General features: G+C 27.1%; 2 protein-coding genes across 2 annotated transcripts; both read left to right on the forward strand.

Annotated features, from left to right (window-relative positions):
* The first annotated feature begins 12538 nt into the window (after window positions 1-12538).
* LOC143190592 (uncharacterized) lies at window positions 12539-14259 on the forward strand. The gene is made up of 5 exons (XM_076394996.1): window positions 12539-12673; window positions 12762-12997; window positions 13139-13284; window positions 13344-13614; window positions 13741-14259. Exons 1-5 carry the CDS (start codon window positions 12628-12630, stop codon window positions 13987-13989), a joined length of 948 nt encoding a protein of 315 aa, XP_076251111.1. The 5' UTR covers window positions 12539-12627; the 3' UTR covers window positions 13990-14259.
* An 8404-nt stretch (window positions 14260-22663) lies between these two features.
* Window positions 22664-24062, forward strand: LOC143191868 (uncharacterized). Its single transcript, XM_076397308.1, has 4 exons — window positions 22664-22890; window positions 23032-23177; window positions 23237-23507; window positions 23637-24062. Exons 1-4 carry the CDS (start codon window positions 22795-22797, stop codon window positions 23883-23885), a joined length of 762 nt encoding a protein of 253 aa, XP_076253423.1. The 5' UTR covers window positions 22664-22794; the 3' UTR covers window positions 23886-24062.
* The last annotated feature ends 404 nt before the right edge of the window (window positions 24063-24466 follow it).

The following is a 24466-nucleotide window of genomic DNA, read 5'->3' on the forward strand; positions in this document are numbered from 1 at the left end:
CTTTATATACTCTACTATATAACCTAATTTAGCTAATGCCTACCTAAACCTATTTATCTATTTACAATATTAGTTTAACTACTACCAACTGATCAGTTTGAAGTCGGTCCCGATCCCAAACAATACAAAAATAATATACTTTTGTGAGATCCTTATTTATTATTAGAAATCGATTAATTTTTTTTGTTAGAAATACTTTATATACTCCACTATATAACCCAATTTAGCTAATGCCTACCTAAACCTATTTATCTATATACAATATTAGTTTTACTACTACCAACTGATCAGTTTGAAGTCGGTGCCGATCCCAAACAATACAAAAATAATATACTTTTGTGAGATCTTTATTTATTATTAGAAATCGATTAATTTTTTTTGTTAGAAATATTTTATATACTCTACTATATAACCCAATTTAGCTAATGCCTATCTAAACCTATTTATCTATTTATAATATTGTTTTAGCTACTACCAACTGATCAGTTTGAAGTCGGTCCCGATCCCAAACAATACAAAAATAATATACTTTTGTGAGATCTTTATTTATTATTAGAAATCGATTAATTTTTTTTGTTAGAAATACTTTATATACTCTACTATATAACCTAATTTAGCTAATGCCTACCTAAACCTATTTATCTATTTACAATACTAGTTTAACTACTACCAACTGATCAGTTTGAAGTCGGTGCCGATCCCAAACAATACAAAAATAATATACTTTTGTGAGATCCTTATTTATTATTAGAAATCGATTAATTTTTTTTGTTAGAAATATTTTATATACTCTACTATATAACCCAATTTAGCTAATGCCTACCTAAACCTATTTATCTATTTACAATATTAGTTTAACTACTACCAACTGATCAGTTTGAAGTCGGTGCCGATCCCAAACAATACAAAAATAATATACTTTTGTGAGATCCTTATTTATTATTAGAAATCGATTAATTTTTTTTGTTAGAAATACTCTATATACTCTACTATATAACCTAATTTAGCTAATGCCTACCTAAACCTATTTATCTATTTACAATATTAGTTTAACTACTACCAACTGATCAGTTTGAAGTCGGTGCCGATCCCAAACAATACAAAAATAATATACTTTTGTGAGATCCTTATTTATTATTAGAAATCGATTGATTTTTTTTGTTAGAAATACTTTATATACTCTACTATATAACCTAATTTAGCTAATGCCTACCTAAACCTATTTATCTATTTACAATATTAGTTTAACTACTACCAACTGATCAGTTTGAAGTCGGTGCCGATCCCAAACAATACAAAAATAATATACTTTTGTGAGATCCTTATTTGTTATTAGAAATCGATTAATTTTTTTTGTTAGAAATATTTTATATACTCTACTATATAACCCAATTTAGCTAATGCCTACCTAAACCTATTTATCTATATACAATATTAGTTTTACTACTACCAACTGATCAGTTTGAAGTCGGTGCCGATCCCAAACAATACAAAAATAATATCCTTTTGTGAGATCCTTATTTATTATTAGAAATCGATTAATTTTTTTTTGTTAGAAATATTTTATATACTCTACTATATAAGCCAATTTAGCTAATGCCTACCTAAACCTATTTATCTATTTACAATATTAGTTTAACTACTACCAACTGATCAGTTTGAAGTCGGTGCCGATCCCAAACAATACAAAAACAATATACTTTTGTGAGATCCTTATTTATTATTAGAAATCGATTAATTTTTTTTGTTAGAAATACTTTATATACTCTACTATATAACCCAATTTAGCTAATGCCTATCTAAACCTATTTATCTATTTATAATATTGTTTTAACTACTACCAACTGATCAGTTTGAAGTCGGTCCCGATCCCAAACAATACAAAAATAATATACTTTTGTGAGATCCTTATTTATTATTAGAAATCGATTAATTTTTTTTGTTAGAAATACTTTATATACTCTACTATATAACCCAATTTAGCTAATGCCTATCTAAACCTATTTATCTATTTATAATATTGTTTTAACTACTACCAACTGATCAGTTTGAAGTCGGTCCCGATCCCAAACAATACAAAAATAATATACTTTTGTGAGATCCTTATTTATTATTAGAAATCGATTAATTTTTTTGTTAGAAATACTTTATATACTCTACTATATAACCTAATTTAGCTAATGCCTACCTAAACCTATTTATCTATTTACAATATTAGTTTAACTACTACCAACTGATCAGTTTAAAGTCGGTCCCGATCCCAAACAATACAAAAATAATATACTTTTGTGAGATCCTTATTTATTATTAGAAATCGATTAATTTTTTTTGTTAGAAATACTTTATATACTCCACTATATAACCCAATTTAGCTAATGCCTACCTAAACCTATTTATCTATATACAATATTAGTTTTACTACTACCAACTGATCAGTTTGAAGTCGGTGCCGATCCCAAACAATACAAAAATAATATACTTTTGTGAGATCTTTATTTATTATTAGAAATCGATTAATTTTTTTTGTTAGAAATATTTTATATACTCTACTATATAACCCAATTTAGCTAATGCCTATCTAAACCTATTTATCTATTTATAATATTGTTTTAGCTACTACCAACTGATCAGTTTGAAGTCGGTCCCGATCCCAAACAATACAAAAATAATATACTTTTGTGAGATCTTTATTTATTATTAGAAATCGATTAATTTTTTTTGTTAGAAATACTTTATATACTCTACTATATAACCTAATTTAGCTAATGCCTACCTAAACCTATTTATCTATTTACAATACTAGTTTAACTACTACCAACTGATCAGTTTGAAGTCGGTGCCGATCCCAAACAATACAAAAATAATATACTTTTGTGAGATCCTTATTTATTATTAGAAATCGATTAATTTTTTTTGTTAGAAATATTTTATATACTCTACTATATAACCCAATTTAGCTAATGCCTACCTAAACCTATTTATCTATTTACAATATTAGTTTAACTACTACCAACTGATCAGTTTGAAGTCGGTGCCGATCCCAAACAATACAAAAATAATATACTTTTGTGAGATCCTTATTTATTATTAGAAATCGATTAATTTTTTTTGTTAGAAATACTCTATATACTCTACTATATAACCTAATTTAGCTAATGCCTACCTAAACCTATTTATCTATTTACAATATTAGTTTAACTACTACCAACTGATCAGTTTGAAGTCGGTGCCGATCCCAAACAATACAAAAATAATATACTTTTGTGAGATCCTTATTTATTATTAGAAATCGATTGATTTTTTTTGTTAGAAATACTTTATATACTCTACTATATAACCTAATTTAGCTAATGCCTACCTAAACCTATTTATCTATTTACAATATTAGTTTAACTACTACCAACTGATCAGTTTGAAGTCGGTGCCGATCCCAAACAATACAAAAATAATATACTTTTGTGAGATCCTTATTTATTATTAGAAATCGATTAATTTTTTTTGTTAGAAATATTTTATATACTCTACTATATAACCCAATTTAGCTAATGCCTACCTAAACCTATTTATCTATTTACAATATTAGTTTAACTACTACCAACTGATCAGTTTGAAGTCGGTGCCGATCCCAAACAATACAAAAATAATATACTTTTGTGAGATCCTTATTTATTATTAGAAATCGATTAATTTTTTTTGTTAGAAATATTTTATATACTCTACTATATAACCCAATTTAGCTAATGCCTACCTAAACCTATTGATCTATTTATAATATTGTTTTAACTACTACAAACTGATCAGTTTGAAGTCGGTCCCGATCCCAAACAATACAAAAATAATATAATTTTGTGAGATCCTTATTTGTTATTAGAAATCGATTAATTTTTTTTGTTAGAAATATTTTATATACTCTACTATATAACCGAATTTAGCTAATGCCTACCTAAACCTATTTATCTATTTACAATATTAGTTTTACTACTACCATCTGATCAGTTTGAAGTCGGTGCCGATCCCAAACAATACAAAAATAATATACTTTTGTGAGATCCTTATTTATTATTAGAAATCGATTAATTTTTTTTGTTAGAAATATTTTATATACTCTACTATATAACCCAATTTAGTTAATGCCTACCTAAACCTATTTATCTATTTACAATATTAGTTTAACTACTACCAACTAATCAGTTTGAAGTCGGTGCCGATCCCAAACAATACAAAAATAATATACTTTTGTGAGATCCTTATTTATTATTAGAAATCGATTAATTTTTTTTGTTAGAAATATTTTATATACTCTACTATATAACCGAATTTAGCTAATGCCTACCTAAACCTATTTATCTATTTACAATATTAGTTTAACTACTACCAACTGATCAGTTTGAAGTCGGTGCCGATCCCAAACAATACAAAAATAATATACTTTTGTGAGATCCTTATTTATTATTAGAAATCGATTAATTTTTTTTGTTAGAAATATTTTATATACTCTACTATATAACCCAATTTAGCTAATGCCTACCTAAACCTATTTATCTATATACAATATTAGTTTAACTACTACCAACTGATCAGTTTGAAGTCGGTGCCGATCCCAAACAATACAAAAATAATATACTTTTGTGAGATCCTTATTTATTATTAGAAATCGATTAATTTTTTTTGTTAGAAATATTTTATATACTCTACTATATAACCCAATTTAGTTAATGCCTACCTAAACCTATTTATCTATTTACAATATTAGTTTAACTACTACCAACTAATCAGTTTGAAGTCGGTGCCGATCCCAAACAATACAAAAATAATATACTTTTGTGAGATCCTTATTTATTATTAGAAATCGATTAATTTTTTTTGTTAGAAATATTTTATATACTCTACTATATAACCGAATTTAGCTAATGCCTACCTAAACCTATTTATCTATTTACAATATTAGTTTTACTACTACCATCTGATCAGTTTGAAGTCGGTGCCGATCCCAAACAATACAAAAATAATATACTTTTGTGAGATCCTTATTTATTATTAGAAATCGATTAATTTTTTTTGTTAGAAATATTTTATATACTCTACTATATAACCCAATTTAGTTAATGCCTACCTAAACCTATTTATCTATTTACAATATTAGTTTTACTACTACCATCTGATCAGTTTGAAGTCGGTGCCGATCCCAAACAATACAAAAATAATATACTTTTGTGAGATCCTTATTTATTATTAGAAATCGATTAATTTTGTTTGTTAGAAATATTTTATATACTCTACTATATAACCCAATTTAGTTAATGCCTACCTAAACCTATTTATCTATTTACAATATTAGTTTTACTACTACCATCTGATCAGTTTGAAGTCGGTGCCGATCCCAAACAATACAAAAATAATATACTTTTGTGAGATCCTTATTTATTATTAGAAATCGATTAATTTTTTTTGTTAGAAATATTTTATATACTCTACTATATAACCCAATTTAGTTAATGCCTACCTAAACCTATTTATCTATTTACAATATTAGTTTTACTACTACCAACTGATCAGTTTGAAGTCGGTGCCGATCCCAAACAATACAAAAATAATATACTTTTGTGAGATCCTTATTTATTATTAGAAATCGATTAATATTTTTTGTTAGAAATATTTTATATACTCTACTATATAACCCAATTTAGTTAATGCCTACCTAAACCTATTTATCTATTTACAATATTAGTTTAACTACTACCAACTGATCAGTTTGAAGTCGGTGCCGATCCCAAACAATACAAAAATAATATACTTTTGTGAGATAATTATTTATTATTAGAAATCGATTAATTTTTTTTGTTAGAAATATATTATATACTCTACTATATAACCCAATTTAGTTAATGCCTACCTAAACCTATTGATCTATTTATAATATTGTTTTAACTACTACCAACCCATCAGTTTGAAGTCGGTCCCGATCCCAAACAATACAAAAATAATATACTTTTGTGAGATCCTTATTTGTTATTAGAAATCGATAAATTTTTTTTGTTAGAAATACTTTATATACTCTACTATATAACCCAATTTAGCTAATGCCTACCTAAACCTATTTATCTATATACAATATTAGTTTTACTACTACCAACTGATCAGTTTGAAGTCGGTGCCGATCCCAAACAATACAAAAATAATATACTTTTGTGAGACCCTTATTTATTATTAGAAATCTATTAATTTTTTTGTTAGAAATACTTTATATACTCTACTATATAACCTAATTTAGCTAATGCCTACCTAAACCTATTTATCTATTTACAATATTAGTTTAACTACTACCAACTGATCAGTTTGAAGTCGGTCCCGATCCCAAACAATACAAAAATAATATACTTTTGTGAGACCCTTATTTATTATTAGAAATCTATTAATTTTTTTGTTAGAAATACTTTATATACTCTACTATATAACCTAATTTAGCTAATGCCTACCTAAACCTATTTATCTATTTACAATATTAGTTTTACTGCTACCAACTGATCAGTTTGAAGTCGGTGCCGATCCCAAACAATACAAAAACAATATACTTTTGTGAGATCCTTATTTATTATTAGAAATCGATTAATTTTTTTTGTTAGAAATACTTTATATACTCTACTATATAACCTAATTTAGCTAATGCCTACCTAAACCTATTTATCTATTTACTATATTAGTTTAACTACTACCAACTGATCAGTTTGAAGTCGGTCCCGATCCCAAACAATACAAAAATAATATACTTTTGTGAGACCCTTATTTATTATTAGAAATCTATTAATTTTTTTGTTAGAAATACTTTATATACTCTACTATATAACCTAATTTAGCTAATGCCTACCTAAACCTATTTATCTATTTACAATATTAGTTTTACTACTACCAACTGATCAGTTTGAAGTCGGTGCCGATCCAAAACAATACAAAAACAATATACTTTTGTGAGATCCCTATTTATTATTAGAAATCGATTAATTTTTTTTGTTAGAAATACTTTATATACTCTACTATATAACCTAATTTAGCTAATGCCTACCTAAACCTATTTATCTATTTACAATATTAGTTTTACTACTACCAACTGATCAGTTTGAAGTCGGTGCCGATCCCAAACAATACAAAAATAATATACTTTTGTGAGATCCTTATTTATTATTAGAAATCGATTAATTTTTTTTGTTAGAAATATTTTATATACTCTACTATATAACCCAATTTAGCTAATGCCTACCTAAACCTATTTATCTATATACAATATTAGTTTAACTACTACCAACTGATCAGTTTGAAGTCGGTGCCGATCCCAAACAATACAAAAATAATATACTTTTGTGAGATCCTTATTTATTATTAGAAATCGATTAATATTTTTTGTTAGAAATATTTTATATACTCTACTATATAACCCAATTTAGTTAATGCCTACCTAAACCTATTTATCTATTTACAATATTAGTTTAACTACTACCAACTGATCAGTTTGAAGTCGGTGCCGATCCCAAACAATACAAAAATAATATACTTTTGTGAGACCCTTATTTATTATTAGAAATCTATTAATTTTTTTGTTAGAAATACTTTATATACTCTACTATATAACCTAATTTAGCTAATGCCTACCTAAACCTATTTATCTATTTACAATATTAGTTTAACTACTACCAACTGATCAGTTTGAAGTCGGTCCCGATCCCAAACAATACAAAAATAATATACTTTTGTGAGACCCTTATTTATTATTAGAAATCTATTAATTTTTTTGTTAGAAATACTTTATATACTCTACTATATAACCTAATTTAGCTAATGCCTACCTAAACCTATTTATCTATTTACAATATTAGTTTTACTACTACCAACTGATCAGTTTGAAGTCGGTGCCGATCCCAAACAATACAAAAACAATATACTTTTGTGAGATCCTTATTTATTATTAGAAATCGATTAATTTTTTTTGTTAGAAATACTTTAAATACTCTACTATATAACCTAATTTAGCTAATGCCTACCTAAACCTATTTATCTATTTACAATATTAGTTTAACTACTACCAACTGATCAGTTTGAAGTCGGTCCCGATCCCAAACAATACAAAAATAATATACTTTTGTGAGATCCCTATTTATTATTAGAAATCGATTAATTTTTTTTGTTAGAAATACTTTATATACTCTACTATATAACCTAATTTAGCTAATGCCTACCTAAACCTATTTATCTATTTACAATATTAGTTTTACTACTACCAACTGATCAGTTTGAAGTCGGTGCCGATCCCAAACAATACAAAAATAATATACTTTTGTGAGATCCTTATTTATTATTAGAAATCGATTAATTTTTTTGATAGAAATACTTTATATACTCTACTATATAACCTAATTTAGCTAATGCCTACCTAAACCTATTTATCTATTTACAATATTAGTTTTACTACTACCAACTGATCAGTTTGAAGTCGGTGCCGATCCCAAACAATACAAAAACAATATACTTTTGTGAGATCCTTATTTATTATTAGAAATCGATTAATTTTTTTTGTTAGAAATACTTTATATACTCTACTATATAACCTAATTTAGCTAATGCCTACCTAGACCTATTTATCTATATACAATATTAGTTTTACTACTATCAACTGATCAGTTTGAAGTCGGTTCCGATCCCAAACAATACAAAAATAATATACTTTTGTGAGATCCTTATTTATTATTAGAAATCGATTAATTTTTTTTGTTAGAAATACTTTATATACTCTACTATATAACCTAATTTAGCTAATGCCTACCTAGACCTATTTATCTATTTACAATATTAGTTTAACTACTACCAACTGATCAGTTTGAAGTCGGTCCCGATCCCAAACAATACAAAAATAATATACTTTTGTGAGACCCTTATTTATTATTAGAAATCTATTAATTTTTTTTGTTAGAAATACTTTATATACTCTACTATATAACCTAATTTAGCTAATGCCTACCTAAACCTATTTATCTATTTACAATATTAGTTTAACTACTACCAACTGATCAGTTTGAAGTCGGTGCCGATCCCAAACAATACAAAAATAATATACTTTTGTGAGATCCTTATTTATTATTAGAAATCGATTAATTTTTTTGTTAGAAATACTTTATATACTCTACTATATAACCTAATTTAGCTAATGCCTACCTAGACCTATTTATCTATTTACAATATTAGTTTAACTACTACCAACTGATCAGTTTGAAGTCGGTCCCGATCCCAAACAATACAAAAATAATATACTTTTGTGAGACCCTTATTTATTATTAGAAATCTATTAATTTTTTTTGTTAGAAATACTTTATATACTCTACTATATAACCTAATTTAGCTAATGCCTACCTAAACCTATTTATCTATTTACAATATTAGTTTTACTACTATCAACTGATCAGTTTGAAGTCGGTGCCGATCCCAAACAATACAAAAATAATATACTTTTGTGAGATCCTTATTTATTATTAGAAATCGATTAATTTTTTTTGTTAGAAATACTTTATATACTCTACTATATAACCTAATTTAGCTAATGCCTACCTAAACCTATTTATCTATTTACAATATTAGTTTAACTACTACCAACTGATCAGTTTGAAGTCGGTCCCGATCCCAAACAATACAAAAATAATATACTTTTGTGAGACCCTTATTTATTATTAGAAATCTATTAATTTTTTTGTTAGAAATACTTTATATACTCTACTATATAACCTAATTTAGCTAATGCCTACCTAAACCTATTTATCTATTTACAATATTAGTTTTACTACTACCAACTGATCAGTTTGAAGTCGGTGCCGATCCCAAACAATACAAAAACAATATACTTTTGTGAGATCCTTATTTATTATTAGAAATCGATTAATTTTTTTTGTTAGAAATACTTTATATACTCTACTATATAACCTAATTTAGCTAATGCCTACCTAAACCTATTTATCTATTTACAATATTAGTTTTACTACTACCAACTGATCAGTTTGAAGTCGGTGCCGATCCCAAACAATACAAAAATAATATACTTTTGTGAGATCCTTATTTATTATTAGAAATCGATTAATTTTTTTGATAGAAATACTTTATATACTCTACTATATAACCTAATTTAGCTAATGCCTACCTAAACCTATTTATCTATTTACAATATTAGTTTTACTACTACCAACTGATCAGTTTGAAGTCGGTGCCGATCCCAAACAATACAAAAACAATATACTTTTGTGAGATCCTTATTTATTATTAGAAATCGATTAATTTTTTTTGTTAGAAATACTTTATATACTCTACTATATAACCTAATTTAGCTAATGCCTACCTAGACCTATTTATCTATTTACAATATTAGTTTAACTACTACCAACTGATCAGTTTGAAGTCGGTCCCGATCCCAAACAATACAAAAATAATATACTTTTGTGAGACCCTTATTTATTATTAGAAATCTATTAATTTTTTTTGTTAGAATTACTTTATATACTCTACTATATAACCTAATTTAGCTAATGCCTACCTAAACCTATTTATCTATTTACAATATTAGTTTTACTACTATCAACTGATCAGTTTGAAGTCGGTGCCGATCCCAAACAATACAAAAATAATATACTTTTGTGAGATCCTTATTTATTATTAGAAATCGATTAATTTTTTTTGTTAGAAATACTTTATATACTCTACTATATAACCTAATTTAGCTAATGCCTACCTAAACCTATTTATCTATTTACAATATTAGTTTTACTACTACCAACTGATCAGTTTGAAGTCGGTCCCGATCCCAAACAATACAAAAATAATATACTTTTGTGAGATCCTTATTTATTATTAGAAATCGATTAATTTTTTTTGTTAGAAATACTTTATATACTCTACTATATAACCTAATTTAGCTAATGCCTACCTAAACCTATTTATCTATTTATAATATTGTTTTAACTACTACCAACTGATCAGTTTGAAGTCGGTGCCGATCCCAAACAATAAAAAATAATATACTTTTGTGACATATACACTAAGATATATTACGAAAAGATCAAAAATAATTTGTTGCTTGGCACCGACTTCACAGTGATTATTAAGTTAGTTAAAATAATATTGTAAATAGATAAATCGGTTCAGGTAGGTAATAAGCTAAGAAGTGTGTATTTATTAGAACATAAAATACATGTAGTAGATAGGTTAAATAAATTTTCTGTTTATTTTTCTTTAGTTACTACAACAAATGTTATGAACATGATTCATCTTAAAAGCTTTTTTGTGTTTAATATCTAAATTTGATTATTTTTTAACTTTTGTGAGATCTTTATTTATTTTTGAGGTCGGTTAAAAATTTTTTGTTAGAAATATTTTATATACTCTACTATATTCCCATACAATTTTTGCTAGTCAACAAAAAGTAAGAGTAAAGCAACCCGCTCCGTCACTGTTTAATATACTTAAAATTTTTGTCGTCTTACCCAATAAATTAATTATTGCTGACTTTAAAGAAATGCAAAAAAATTGAACTGAACTTATAAATTAAATAAGGAATACCCTTTTGCTTACCTGAACTCGCCTGTTCTTTACTTATTTTATAAAAAAATATTCATCTCTTTTTAGAGTTAGATATTTACTCAATAAATTATGCAGTTAATACTTTATTAAGTATTACAATGGGAAGACTAAGTAAAGGTGAACGAATATTTTTAAAATCTTCGTGGTCTTACATAATAAATGAATTACTGCTGAATTCATTGTTTTCTGAAAAATTAATTTTTTTTGAAAAAAAGGAACTTTGTAAAATGCCATATCAAACGCTTTAATAGTTAAATAAATAAAAATCCAACATTAAATCAAAGCAGTACCGTTTATCGCCATTTTCTTTGAATAGTACTCTGCTGAGTTACCAAATCTAAAGGCAAGAACTATATATTGAACCAAATAGTAAAAAATGTACCTACTCTATAATTATTTTTATTTATAAATTTTTATTTTATAAATATTTTTAATAATTGTTATTTTAAAATAAATTACGTCCATAGAGTAAATAGCCTAACGGTATAGTATTTCAGCTTGCCCGGAGTATAGAGCGCCGACAATATATAAGTAGTGGCGAAAGTACACGAATCTCTGGATCACTATGATTTTTAATGTATTCTCAAGTAAATTTTAAAATTCAACACCAATTTTAAAAGTTTACTAAATATAAACAAATTTTCTTTATAATATTCAAGAATTACTTTAATTTTTTTTTAAATATCGCTAAAGTATATTTTTATATTTCTTTAAAAATTTTTTTTTATTATTTATTAAAATTTTTTAATTATTATAAATATTTTACCGATATCCCTAACTAGGCCTAAAGCTTACTATTGGACGTAGAAATCGGAGGGTGTAGGAGGAGGAGCAGGAGGAGGAGGAGGAGGGGGTAGGAGGAACCTATACCTATATATATATTGCCCCGAACGAACGAATTATAATCATTCATTTTCTAGAATCTGCCTGATGAAGATAAATATATAAACTTATATTTTTAAGTGAATTTAGTGTGTGTAAAGATTTTTAGAATTAAATAATATAAATTCATATATCATAATGGATGAGTTGTTTCTTAGCCCTGGCTTTAGAATGCCTAGTCTTGGTAAGTATTATTTAAAATTAAAAATATTATAATCTAGATCAAATAATAAGTATTATTAAATTAAACTATCATTTACAATACTTTTTAGGTACGCCTTTATATCAACCAGAAGAAGATCAGCAAATTTTACCAAGTGCTTTGCAACAGCAGTCGCAGATACAGCCTGTTTCTAGTGAAATAACATCACCAGCACCAAGAGGAGGTCTAACACCGACTTTAGGTTTAGGAATGGACAATAGTATGTCATTGCCTTACACAAAATATGTCACAGACTTTGCCTTACCTAATTCGAAAATACATAGTGTAATGACGCCACAGACACCAGTGAGTAAACTAAATATATAGCTACGTTATGAAAATGGGCTTCTGTATTTTGTTAAATCGTTCATATATTATGATTATTATTACAAGATACCAAAGCAATCTTATTAAATTATACATATATATAAATTTTTATTATTACAGCAACATACTATAATGACACCAATGGTAAACTTAGGAGGATCAGAAGCCGGTGGTACTACACCTACTATAGAGGTCCCTACAATATCATCCCCTATGACCCCCATGACACCTCATTCAGTAGACCCTGGAATTGAACCTCAATTACAGTATGTGCAAATTACCTCATAAAGTTCATAGGTAACATTTCTAATTTTCTTTTTTCTAGGAACATCGTATCAACTGTAAACTTGGACTGCAAACTCGACCTGAAGAAAATAGCATTACATGCCAGAAACACGGAATACAATCCACAACGGTTCCCTGCTGTGATAATGCGAATAAAGGAACCAAGAACTACAGCCCTAATATTTAGCTCAGGGAAGATGGTATGCACAGGTGCAAAGAGCGAAGAAGACGCAAGGCTCTCGGGGAGAAAATTTGCCCGTATAATACAGAAACTCGGATTTCCCGCCAAATTCTTGGATTTTAAAATACAGGTGAATATTGTAGACAATAATAACATCAAAGGCTTTTCTTGATAGAGAATTTTAAAGAAATAATAAAATTTTCTTTCTAACTAAAACTTATTGAAAATAAAACTTTACAATGTGTTTCTGTTACAGAATATGGTAGGAAGTAGCGATGTCAATTTTCAGATCAGATTGGAAGGTCTGGCCTTAAAGCACGGCTCTTTCAGTTCCTACGAGCCGGAACTATTCCCTGGACTAATTTACCGTATGGTGAAACCTCGGATCGTATTATTGGTATTCCTCTCGGGTAAAGTGGTGTTAACTGGTGCTAAAAGGCGACATGAGATAAATGAGGCGTTCGACAACATCTATCCAATCTTGAAGAAGTTCAAGAAACAATGATTCATTCATTTTAATTATGATCATTAAACACTTAACTAATAGTATTGGGAAAAATTGTGATTACGACATTATTAGTGTTAAATATTTCAGACGGTTTCATTCTCTCGTGAGCCTTTACGATAATCTAAAATTCAAACAAAAATTAAATTATTTTGTCGATACCAAAGATAATACTTAATTGTAGTTAACTGTTGTATTTATCATAACAATATATTATTATAATTGTATATTAAATAAGTATCAAATATTTCCATCCAATAAATGTTGCTTTGTCAGTTTATTGTATTTATTTTTGTTATTATTAAGTAATTGTGTGATATGTTCCAAATAAAGCAGTAAATACCTTATGCGAATATAGTTTGCTTGGTATATCTTGGTTAAAATAACCAAATTTGATTGGTCGACTGTCTACGTAACGATCTGTGAACAAATATTCAAAATTTCAATATTTTGTTTGGAAATAATGTAAAAGAAATAGTGACAAATATACATAAGGCTTTATATATATCATAAGAAATCATAACTTACCATCCATCACCTAGACTATGTAGCGGACCCCGGGTTCTGAAGCTATTTTTCCTCATACAAGCTGCATTTTTCATTTCGCGCTCTATTGTAATACTTACTGTATAATTGTAATAATAAAATATTTTTAACAAAAAATTGAACTTCAAAAAGCAAATCTCACTAAAAGATAAATAATAATCTAACTTTTGTTATACTAACTAAATTCAAATAAACAAAAAAACGTATTTAACCTACCTACCACATATACTTTATATTCTACTATATTCACACAATTTAGCATAATACCTACCTAAACCTATTTATCTATTTACAATATTAGTTTAACTACTACCAACTAATCAGTTTGAAGTCGGTGCCGATCCCAAACAATACAAAAATAATATACTTTTGTGAGATCCTTATTTATTATTAGAAATCGATTAATTTTTTTTGTTAGAAATACTTTATATACTCTACTATATAACCTAATTTAGCTAATGCCTACCTAGACCTATTTATCTATTTACAATATTAGTTTAACTACTACCAACTGATCAGTTTGAAGTCGGTCCCGATCCCAAACAATACAAAAATAATATACTTTTGTGAGACCCTTATTTATTATTAGAAATCTATTAATTTTTTTTGTTAGAAATACTTTATATACTCTACTATATAACCTAATTTAGCTAATGCCTACCTAAACCTATTTATCTATTTACAATATTAGTTTAACTACTACCAACTGATCAGTTTGAAGTCGGTGCCGATCCCAAACAATACAAAAATAATATACTTTTGTGAGATCCTTATTTATTATTAGAAATCGATTAATTTTTTTTGTTAGAAATACTTTATATACTCTACTATATAACCTAATTTAGCTAATGCCTACCTAGACCTATTTATCTATTTACAATATTAGTTTAACTACTACCAACTGATCAGTTTGAAGTCGGTCCCGATCCCAAACAATACAAAAATAATATACTTTTGTGAGACCCTTATTTATTATTAGAAATCTATTAATTTTTTTTGTTAGAAATACTTTATATACTCTACTATATAACCTAATTTAGCTAATGCCTACCTAAACCTATTTATCTATTTACAATATTAGTTTAACTACTACCAACTGATCAGTTTGAAGTCGGTGCCGATCCCAAACAATACAAAAATAATATACTTTTGTGAGATCCTTATTTATTATTAGAAATCGATTAATTTTTTTTGTTAGAAATACTTTATATACTCTACTATATAACCTAATTTAGCTAATGCCTACCTAGACCTATTTATCTATTTACAATATTAGTTTAACTACTACCAACTGATCAGTTTGAAGTCGGTCCCGATCCCAAACAATACAAAAATAATATACTTTTGTGAGATCCTTATTTATTATTAGAAATCTATTAATTTTTTTTGTTAGAAATACTTTATATACTCTACTATATAACCTAATTTAGCTAATGCCTACCTAAACCTATTTATCTATTTACAATATTAGTTTTACTACTATCAACTGATCAGTTTGAAGTCGGTGCCGATCCCAAACAATACAAAAATAATATACTTTTGTGAGATCCTTATTTATTATTAGAAATCTATTAATTTTTTTTGTTAGAAATACTTTATATACTCTACTATATAACCTAATTTAGCTAATGCCTACCTAAACCTATTTATCTATTTACAATATTAGTTTTACTACTATCAACTGATCAGTTTGAAGTCGGTGCCGATCCCAAACAATACAAAAATAATATACTTTTGTGAGATCCTTATTTATTATTAGAAATCGATAAATTTTTTTTGTTAGAAATACTTTATATACTCTACTATATAACCTAATTTAGCTAATGCCTACCTAAACCTATTTATCTATTTACAATATTAGTTTTACTACTATCAACTGATCAGTTTGAAGTCGGTGCCGATCCCAAACCATACAAAAATAATATACTTTTGTGAGATCCTTATTTATTATTAGAAATCTATTAATTTTTTTTGTTAGAAATACTTTATATACTCTACTATATAACCTAATTTAGCTAATGCCTACCTAAACCTATTTATCTATTTACAATATTAGTTTTACTACTATCAACTGATCAGTTTGAAGTCGGTGCCGATCCCAAACAATACAAAAATAATATACTTTTGTGAGATCCTTATTTATTATTAGAAATCGATTAATTTTTTTTGTTAGAAATACTTTATATACTCTACTATATAACCTAATTTAGCTAATGCCTACCTAAACCTATTTATCTATTTACAATATTAGTTTTACTACTATCAACTGATCAGTTTGAAGTCGGTGCCGATCCCAAACAATACAAAAATAATATACTTTTGTGAGATCCTTATTTATTATTAGAAATCGATTAATTTTTTTTGTTAGAAATACTTTATATACTCTACTATATAACCTAATTTAGCTAATGCCTACCTAAACCTATTTATCTATTTACAATATTAGTTTTACTACTATCAACTGATCAGTTTGAAGTCGGTGCCGATCCCAAACAATACAAAAATAATATACTTTTGTGAGATCCTTATTTATTATTAGAAATCTATTAATTTTTTTTGTTAGAAATACTTTATATACTCTACTATATAACCTAATTTAGCTAATGCCTACCTAAACCTATTTATCTATTTACAATATTAGTTTTACTACTATCAACTGATCAGTTTGAAGTCGGTGCCGATCCCAAACAATACAAAAATAATATACTTTTGTGAGATCCTTATTTATTATTAGAAATCGATTCATTTTTTTTGTTAGAAATACTTTATATACTCTACTATATAACCTAATTTAGCTAATGCCTACCTAGACCTATTTATCTATTTACAATATTAGTTTAACTACTACCAACTGATCAGTTTGAAGTCGGTCCCGATCCCAAACAATACAAAAATAATATACTTTTGTGAGATCCTTATTTATTATTAGAAATCTATTAATTTTTTTTGTTAGAAATACTTTATATACTCTACTATATAACCTAATTTAGCTAATGCCTACCTAGACCTATTTATCTATTTACAATATTAGTTTAACTACTACCAACTGATCAGTTTGAAGTCGGTGCCGATCCCAAACAATACAAAAATAATATACTTTTGTGAGATCCTTATTTATTATTAGAAATCTATTAATTTTTTTTGTTAGAAATACTTTATATACTCTACTATATAACCTAATTTAGCTAATGCCTACCTAAACCTATTTATCTATTTACAATATTAGTTTTACTACTATCAACTGATCAGTTTGAAGTCGGTGCCGATCCCAAACAATACAAAAATAATATACTTTTGTGAGATCCTTATTTATTATTAGAAATCGATTAATTTTTTTTGTTAGAAATACTTTATATACTCTACTATATAACCTAATTTAGCTAATGCCTACCTAAACCTATTTATCTGTTTACAATATTAGTTTAACTACTACCAACTGATCAGTTTGAAGTCGGTCCCGATCCCAAACAATACAAAAATAATATACTTTTGTGAGACCCTTATTTATTATTAGAAATCTATTAATTTTTTTGTTAGAAATACTTTATATACTCTACTATATAACCTAATTTAGCTAATGCCTACCTAAACCTATTTATCTATTTACAATATTAGTTTTACTACTACCAACTGATCAGTTTGAAGTCGGTGCCGATCCCAAACAATACAAAAACAATATACTTTTGTGAGATCCTTATTTATTATTAGAAATCGATTAATTTTTTTTGTTAGAAATACTTTATATACTCTACTATATAACCTAATTTAGCTAATGCCTACCTAAACCTATTTATCTATTTACAATATTAGTTTTACTACTACCAACTGATCAGTTTGAAGTCGGTGCCGATCCCAAACAATACAAAAATAATATACTTTTGTGAGATCCTTATTTATTATTAGAAATCGATTAATTTTTTTGATAGAAATACTTTATATACTCTACTATATAACCTAATTTAGCTAATGCCTACCTAAACCTATTTATCTATTTACAATATTAGTTTTACTACTACCAACTGATCAGTTTGAAGTCGGTGCCGATCCCAAACAATACAAAAACAATATACTTTTGTGAGATCCTTATTTATTATTAGAAATCGATTAATTTTTTTTGTTAGAAATACTTTATATACTCTACTATATAACCTAATTTAGCTAATGCCTACCTAAACCTATTTATCTATTTACAATATTAGTTTTACTACTACCAACTGATCAGTTTGAAGTCAGTGCCGATCCCAAACAATACAAAAACAATATACTTTTGTGAGATCCTTATTTATTATTAGAAATCGATTAATTTTTTTTGTTAGAAATACTTTATATACTCTACTATATAACCTAATTTAGCTAATGCCTACCTAAACCTATTTATCTATTTACAATATTAGTTTTACTACTACCAACTGATCAGTTTCAAGTCGGTGCCGATCCCAAACAATACAAAAACAATATACTTTTGTGAGATCCTTATTTATTATTAGAAATCGATTAATTTTTTTTGTTAGAAATACTTTATATACTCTACTATATAACCTAATTTAGCTAATGCCTACCTAAACCTATTTATCTATTTACAATATTAGTTTTACTACTACCAACTGATCAGTTTGAAGTCGGTGCCGATCCCAAACAATACAAAAACAATATACTTTTGTGAGATCCTTATTTATTATTAGAAATCGATTAATTTTTTTTGTTAGAAATACTTTATATACTCTACTATATAACCTAATTTAGCTAATGCCTACCTAAACCTATTTATCTATTTACAATATTAGTTTTACTACTATCAACTGATCAGTTTGAAGTCGGTGCCGATCCCAAACAATACAAAAATAATATACTTTTGTGAGATCCTTATTTATTATTAGAAATCGATTAATTTTTTTTGTTAGAAATACTTTATATACTCTACTATATAACCTAATTTAGCTAATGCCTACCTAGACCTATTTATCTATTTACAATATTAGTTTAACTACTACCATCTGATCAGTTTGAAGTCGGTGCCGATCCCAAACAATACAAAAATAATATACTTTTGTGAGACCCTTATTTATTATTAGAAATCTATTAATTTTTTTGTTAGAAATACTTTATATACTCTACTATATAACCTAATTTAGCTAATGCCTACCTAAACCTACTTATCTATTTACAATATTAGTTTTACTACTACCAACTGATCAGTTTGAAGTCGGTCCCGATCCCAAACAATACAAAAACAATATACTTTTGTGAGATCCTTATTTATTATTAGAAATCGATTAATTTTTTTTGTTAGAAATACTTTATATACTCTACTATATAACCTAATTTAGCTAATGCCTACCTAGACCTATTTATCTATATACAATATTAGTTTTACTACTATCAACTGATCAGTTTGAAGTCGGTGCCGATCCCAAACAATACAAAAATAATATACTTTTGTGAGATCCTTATTTATTATTAGAAATCGATTAATTTTTTTTGTTAGAAATACTTTATATACTCTACTATATAACCTAATTTAGCTAATGCCTACCTAAACCTATTTATCTATATACAATATTAGTTTTACTACTACCAACTGATCAGTTTGAAGTCGGTGCCGATCCCAAACAATACAAAAATAATATACTTTTGTGAGATCCTTATTTATTATTAGAAATCGATTAATTTTTTTGTTAGAAATATTTTATATACTCTACTATATAACCCAATTTAGCTAATGCCTATCTAAACCTATTTATCTATTTATAATATTGTTTTAACTACTACCAACTGATTAGTTTGAAGTAGGTCCCGATCCCAAACAATACAAAAATAATATACTTTTGTGAGATCCTTATTTATTATTAGAAATCGATTAATTTTTTTTGTTAGAAATACTTTATATACTCTACTATATAACCCAATTTAGCTAATGCCTACCTAAACCTATTTATCTATATACAATATTAGTTTTACTACTACCAACTGATCAGTTTGAAGTCGGTGCCGATCCCAAACAATACAAAAATAATATACTTTTGTGAGATCCTTATTTATTATTAGAAATCGATTCATTTTTTTTGTTAGAAATATTTTATATACTCTACTATATAACCCAATTTAGCTAATGCCTATCTAAACCTATTTATCTATTTATAATATTGTTTTAACTACTACCAACTGATCAGTTTGAAGTCGGTCCCGATCCCAAACAATACAAAAATAATATACTTTTGTGAGATCCTTATTTATTATTAGAAATCGATTAATTTTTTTTGTTAGAAATACTTTATATACTCTACTATATAACCTAATTTAGCTAATGCCTACCTAAACCTATTTATCTATTTATAATATTGTTTTAACTACTACCAACTGATCAGTTTGAAGTCGGTGCCGATCCCAAACAATAAAAAATAATATACTTTTGTGACATATACACTAAGATATATTACGAAAAGATCAAAAATAATTTGTTGCTTGGCACCGACTTCACAGTGATTATTAAGTTAGTTAAAATAATATTGTAAATAGATAAATCGGTTCAGGTAGGTAATAAGCTAAGAAGTGTGTATTTATTAGAACATAAAATACATGTAGTAGATAGGTTAAATAAATTTTCTGTTTATTTTTCTTTAGTTACTACAACAAATGTTATGAACATGATTCATCTTAAAAGCTTTTTTGTGTTTAATATCTAAATTTGATTATTTTTTAACTTTTGTGAGATCTTTATTTATTTTTGAGGTCGGTTAAAAATTTTTTGTTAGAAATATTTTATATACTCTACTATATTCCCATACAATTTTTGCTAGTCAACAAAAAGTAAGAGTAAAGCAACCCGCTCCGTCACTGTTTAATATACTTAAAATTTTTGTCGTCTTACCCAATAAATTAATTATTGCTGACTTTAAAGAAATGCAAAAAAATTGAACTGAACTTATAAATTAAATAAGGAATACCCTTTTGCTTACCTGAACTCGCCTGTTCTTTACTTATTTTATAAAAAAATATTCATCTCTTTTTAGAGTTAGATATTTACTCAATAAATTATGCAGTTAATACTTTATTAAGTATTACAATGGGAAGACTAAGTAAAGGTGAACGAATATTTTTAAAATCTTCGTGGTCTTACATAATAAATGAATTACTGCTGAATTCATTGTTTTCTGAAAAATTGATTTTTTTTGAAAAAAAGGAACTTTGTAAAATGCCATATCAAACGCTATAATAGTTAAATAAATAAAAATCCAACATTAAATCAAAGCAGTACCGTTTATCGCCATTTTCTTTGAATAGTACTCTGCTGAGTTACCAAATCTAAAGGCAAGAACTATATATTGAACCAAATAGTAAAAAATGTACCTACTCTATAATTATTTTTATTTATAAATTTTTATTTTATAAATATTTTTAATAATTGTTATTTTAAAATAAATTACGTCCATAGAGTAAATAGCCTAACGGTATAGTATTTCAGCTTGCCCGGAGTATAGAGCGCCGACAATATATAAGTAGTGGCGAAAGTACACGAATCTCTGGATCACTATGATTTTTAATGTATTCTCAAGTAAATTTTAAAATTCAACACCAATTTTAAAAGTTTACTAAATATAAACAAATTTTCTTTATAATATTCAAGAATTACTTTAATTTTTTTTTAAATATCGCTAAAGTATATTTTTATATTTCTTTAAAAATTTTTTTTTATTATTTATTAAAATTTTTTAATTATTATAAATATTTTACCGATATCCCTAACTAGGCCTAAAGCTTACTATTGGACGTAGAAATCGGAGGGTGTAGGAGGAGGAGCAGGAGGAGGAGGAGGAGGGGGTAGGAGGAACCTATACCTATATATATATTGCCCCGAACGAACGAATTATAATCATTCATTTTCTAGAATCTGCCTGATGAAGATAAATATATAAACTTATATTTTTAAGTGAATTTAGTGTGTGTAAAGATTTTTAGAATTAAATAATATAAATTCATATATCATAATGGATGAGTTGTTTCTTAGCCCTGGCTTTAGAATGCCTAGTCTTGGTAAGTATTATTTAAAATTAAAAATATTATAATCTAGATCAAATAATAAGTATTATTAAATTAAACTATCATTTACAATACTTTTTAGGTACGCCTTTATATCAACCAGAAGAAGATCAGCAAATTTTACCAAGTGCTTTGCAACAGCAGTCGCAGATACAGCCTGTTTCTAGTGAAATAACATCACCAGCACCAAGAGGAGGTCTAACACCGACTTTAGGTTTAGGAATGGACAATAGTATGTCATTGCCTTACACAAAATATGTCACAGACTTTGCCTTACCTATTTCGAAAATACATAGTGTAATGACGCCACAGACACCAGTGAGTAAACTAAATATATAGCTACGTTATGAAAATGGGCTTCTGTATTTTGTTAAATCGTTCATATATTATGATTATTATTACAAGATACCAAAGCAATCTTATTAAATTATACATATATATAAATTTTTATTATTACAGCAACATACTATAATGACACCAATGGTAAACTTAGGAGGATCAGAAGCCGGTGGTACTACACCTACTATAGAGGTCCCTACAATATCATCCCCTATGACCCCCATGACACCTCATTCAGTAGACCCTGGAATTGAACCTCAATTACAGTATGTGCAAATTACCTCATAAAGTTCATAGGTAACATTTCTAATTTTCTTTTTTCTAGGAACATCGTATCAACTGTAAACTTGGACTGCAAACTCGACCTGAAGAAAATAGCATTACATGCCAGAAACACGGAATACAATCCACAACGGTTCCCTGCTGTGATAATGCGAATAAAGGAACCAAGAACTACAGCCCTAATATTTAGCTCAGGGAAGATGGTATGCACAGGTGCAAAGAGCGAAGAAGACGCAAGGCTCTCGGGGAGAAAATTTGCCCGTATAATACAGAAACTCGGATTTCCCGCCAAATTCTTGGATTTTAAAATACAGGTGAATATTGTAGACAATAATAACATCAAAGGCTTTTCTTGATAGAAAATTTTAAAGAAATAATAAAATTTTCTTTCTAACTAAAACTTATTATTGAAAATAAAACTTTACAATGTGTTTCTGTTACAGAATATGGTAGGAAGTAGCGATGTCAATTTTCAGATCAGATTGGAAGGTCTGGCCTTAAAGCACGGCTCTTTCAGTTCCTACGAGCCGGAACTATTCCCTGGACTAATTTACCGTATGGTGAAACCTCGGATCGTATTATTGGTATTCCTTTCGGGTAAAGTGGTGTTAACTGGTGCTAAAAGGCGACATGAGATAAATGAGGCGTTCGACAACATCTATCCAATCTTGAAGAAGTTCAAGAAACAATGATTCATTCATTTTAATTATTATCATTAAACACTTAACTAATAGTATTACATTATTAGTGTTAAATATTTCAGACGGTTTCATTCTCTCGTGAGCCTTTACGATAATCTAAAATTCAAACAAAAATTAAATTATTTTGTCGATACCAAAGATAATACTTAATTGTAGTTAACTGTTGTATTTATCATAACAATATATTATTATAATTGTATATTAAATAAGTATCAAATATTTCCATTCAATAAATGTTGCTTTGTCAGTTTATTGTATTTATTTTTGTTATTATTAAGTAATTGTGTGATATGTTCCAAATAAAGCAGTAAATACCTTATGCGAATATAGTTTGCTTGGTATATCTTGGTTAAAATAACCAAATTTGATTGGTCGACTGTCTACGTAACGATCTGTGAACAAATATTCAAAATTTCAATATTTTGTTTGGAAATAATGTAAAAGAAATAGTGACAAATATACATAAGGCTTTATATATATCATAAGAAATCATAACTTACCATCCATCACCTAGACTATGTAGCGGACCCCGGGTTCTGAAGCTATTTTTCCTCATACAAGCTGCATTTTTC

Source organism: Rhynchophorus ferrugineus, unplaced genomic scaffold, assembly GCF_030347505.1.
Source record: "Rhynchophorus ferrugineus isolate W39M unplaced genomic scaffold, kcgeb_rfMv2 rfM2, whole genome shotgun sequence".
In the NCBI taxonomy this organism is placed as follows: Eukaryota; Metazoa; Arthropoda; class Insecta; order Coleoptera; family Curculionidae; genus Rhynchophorus; species Rhynchophorus ferrugineus.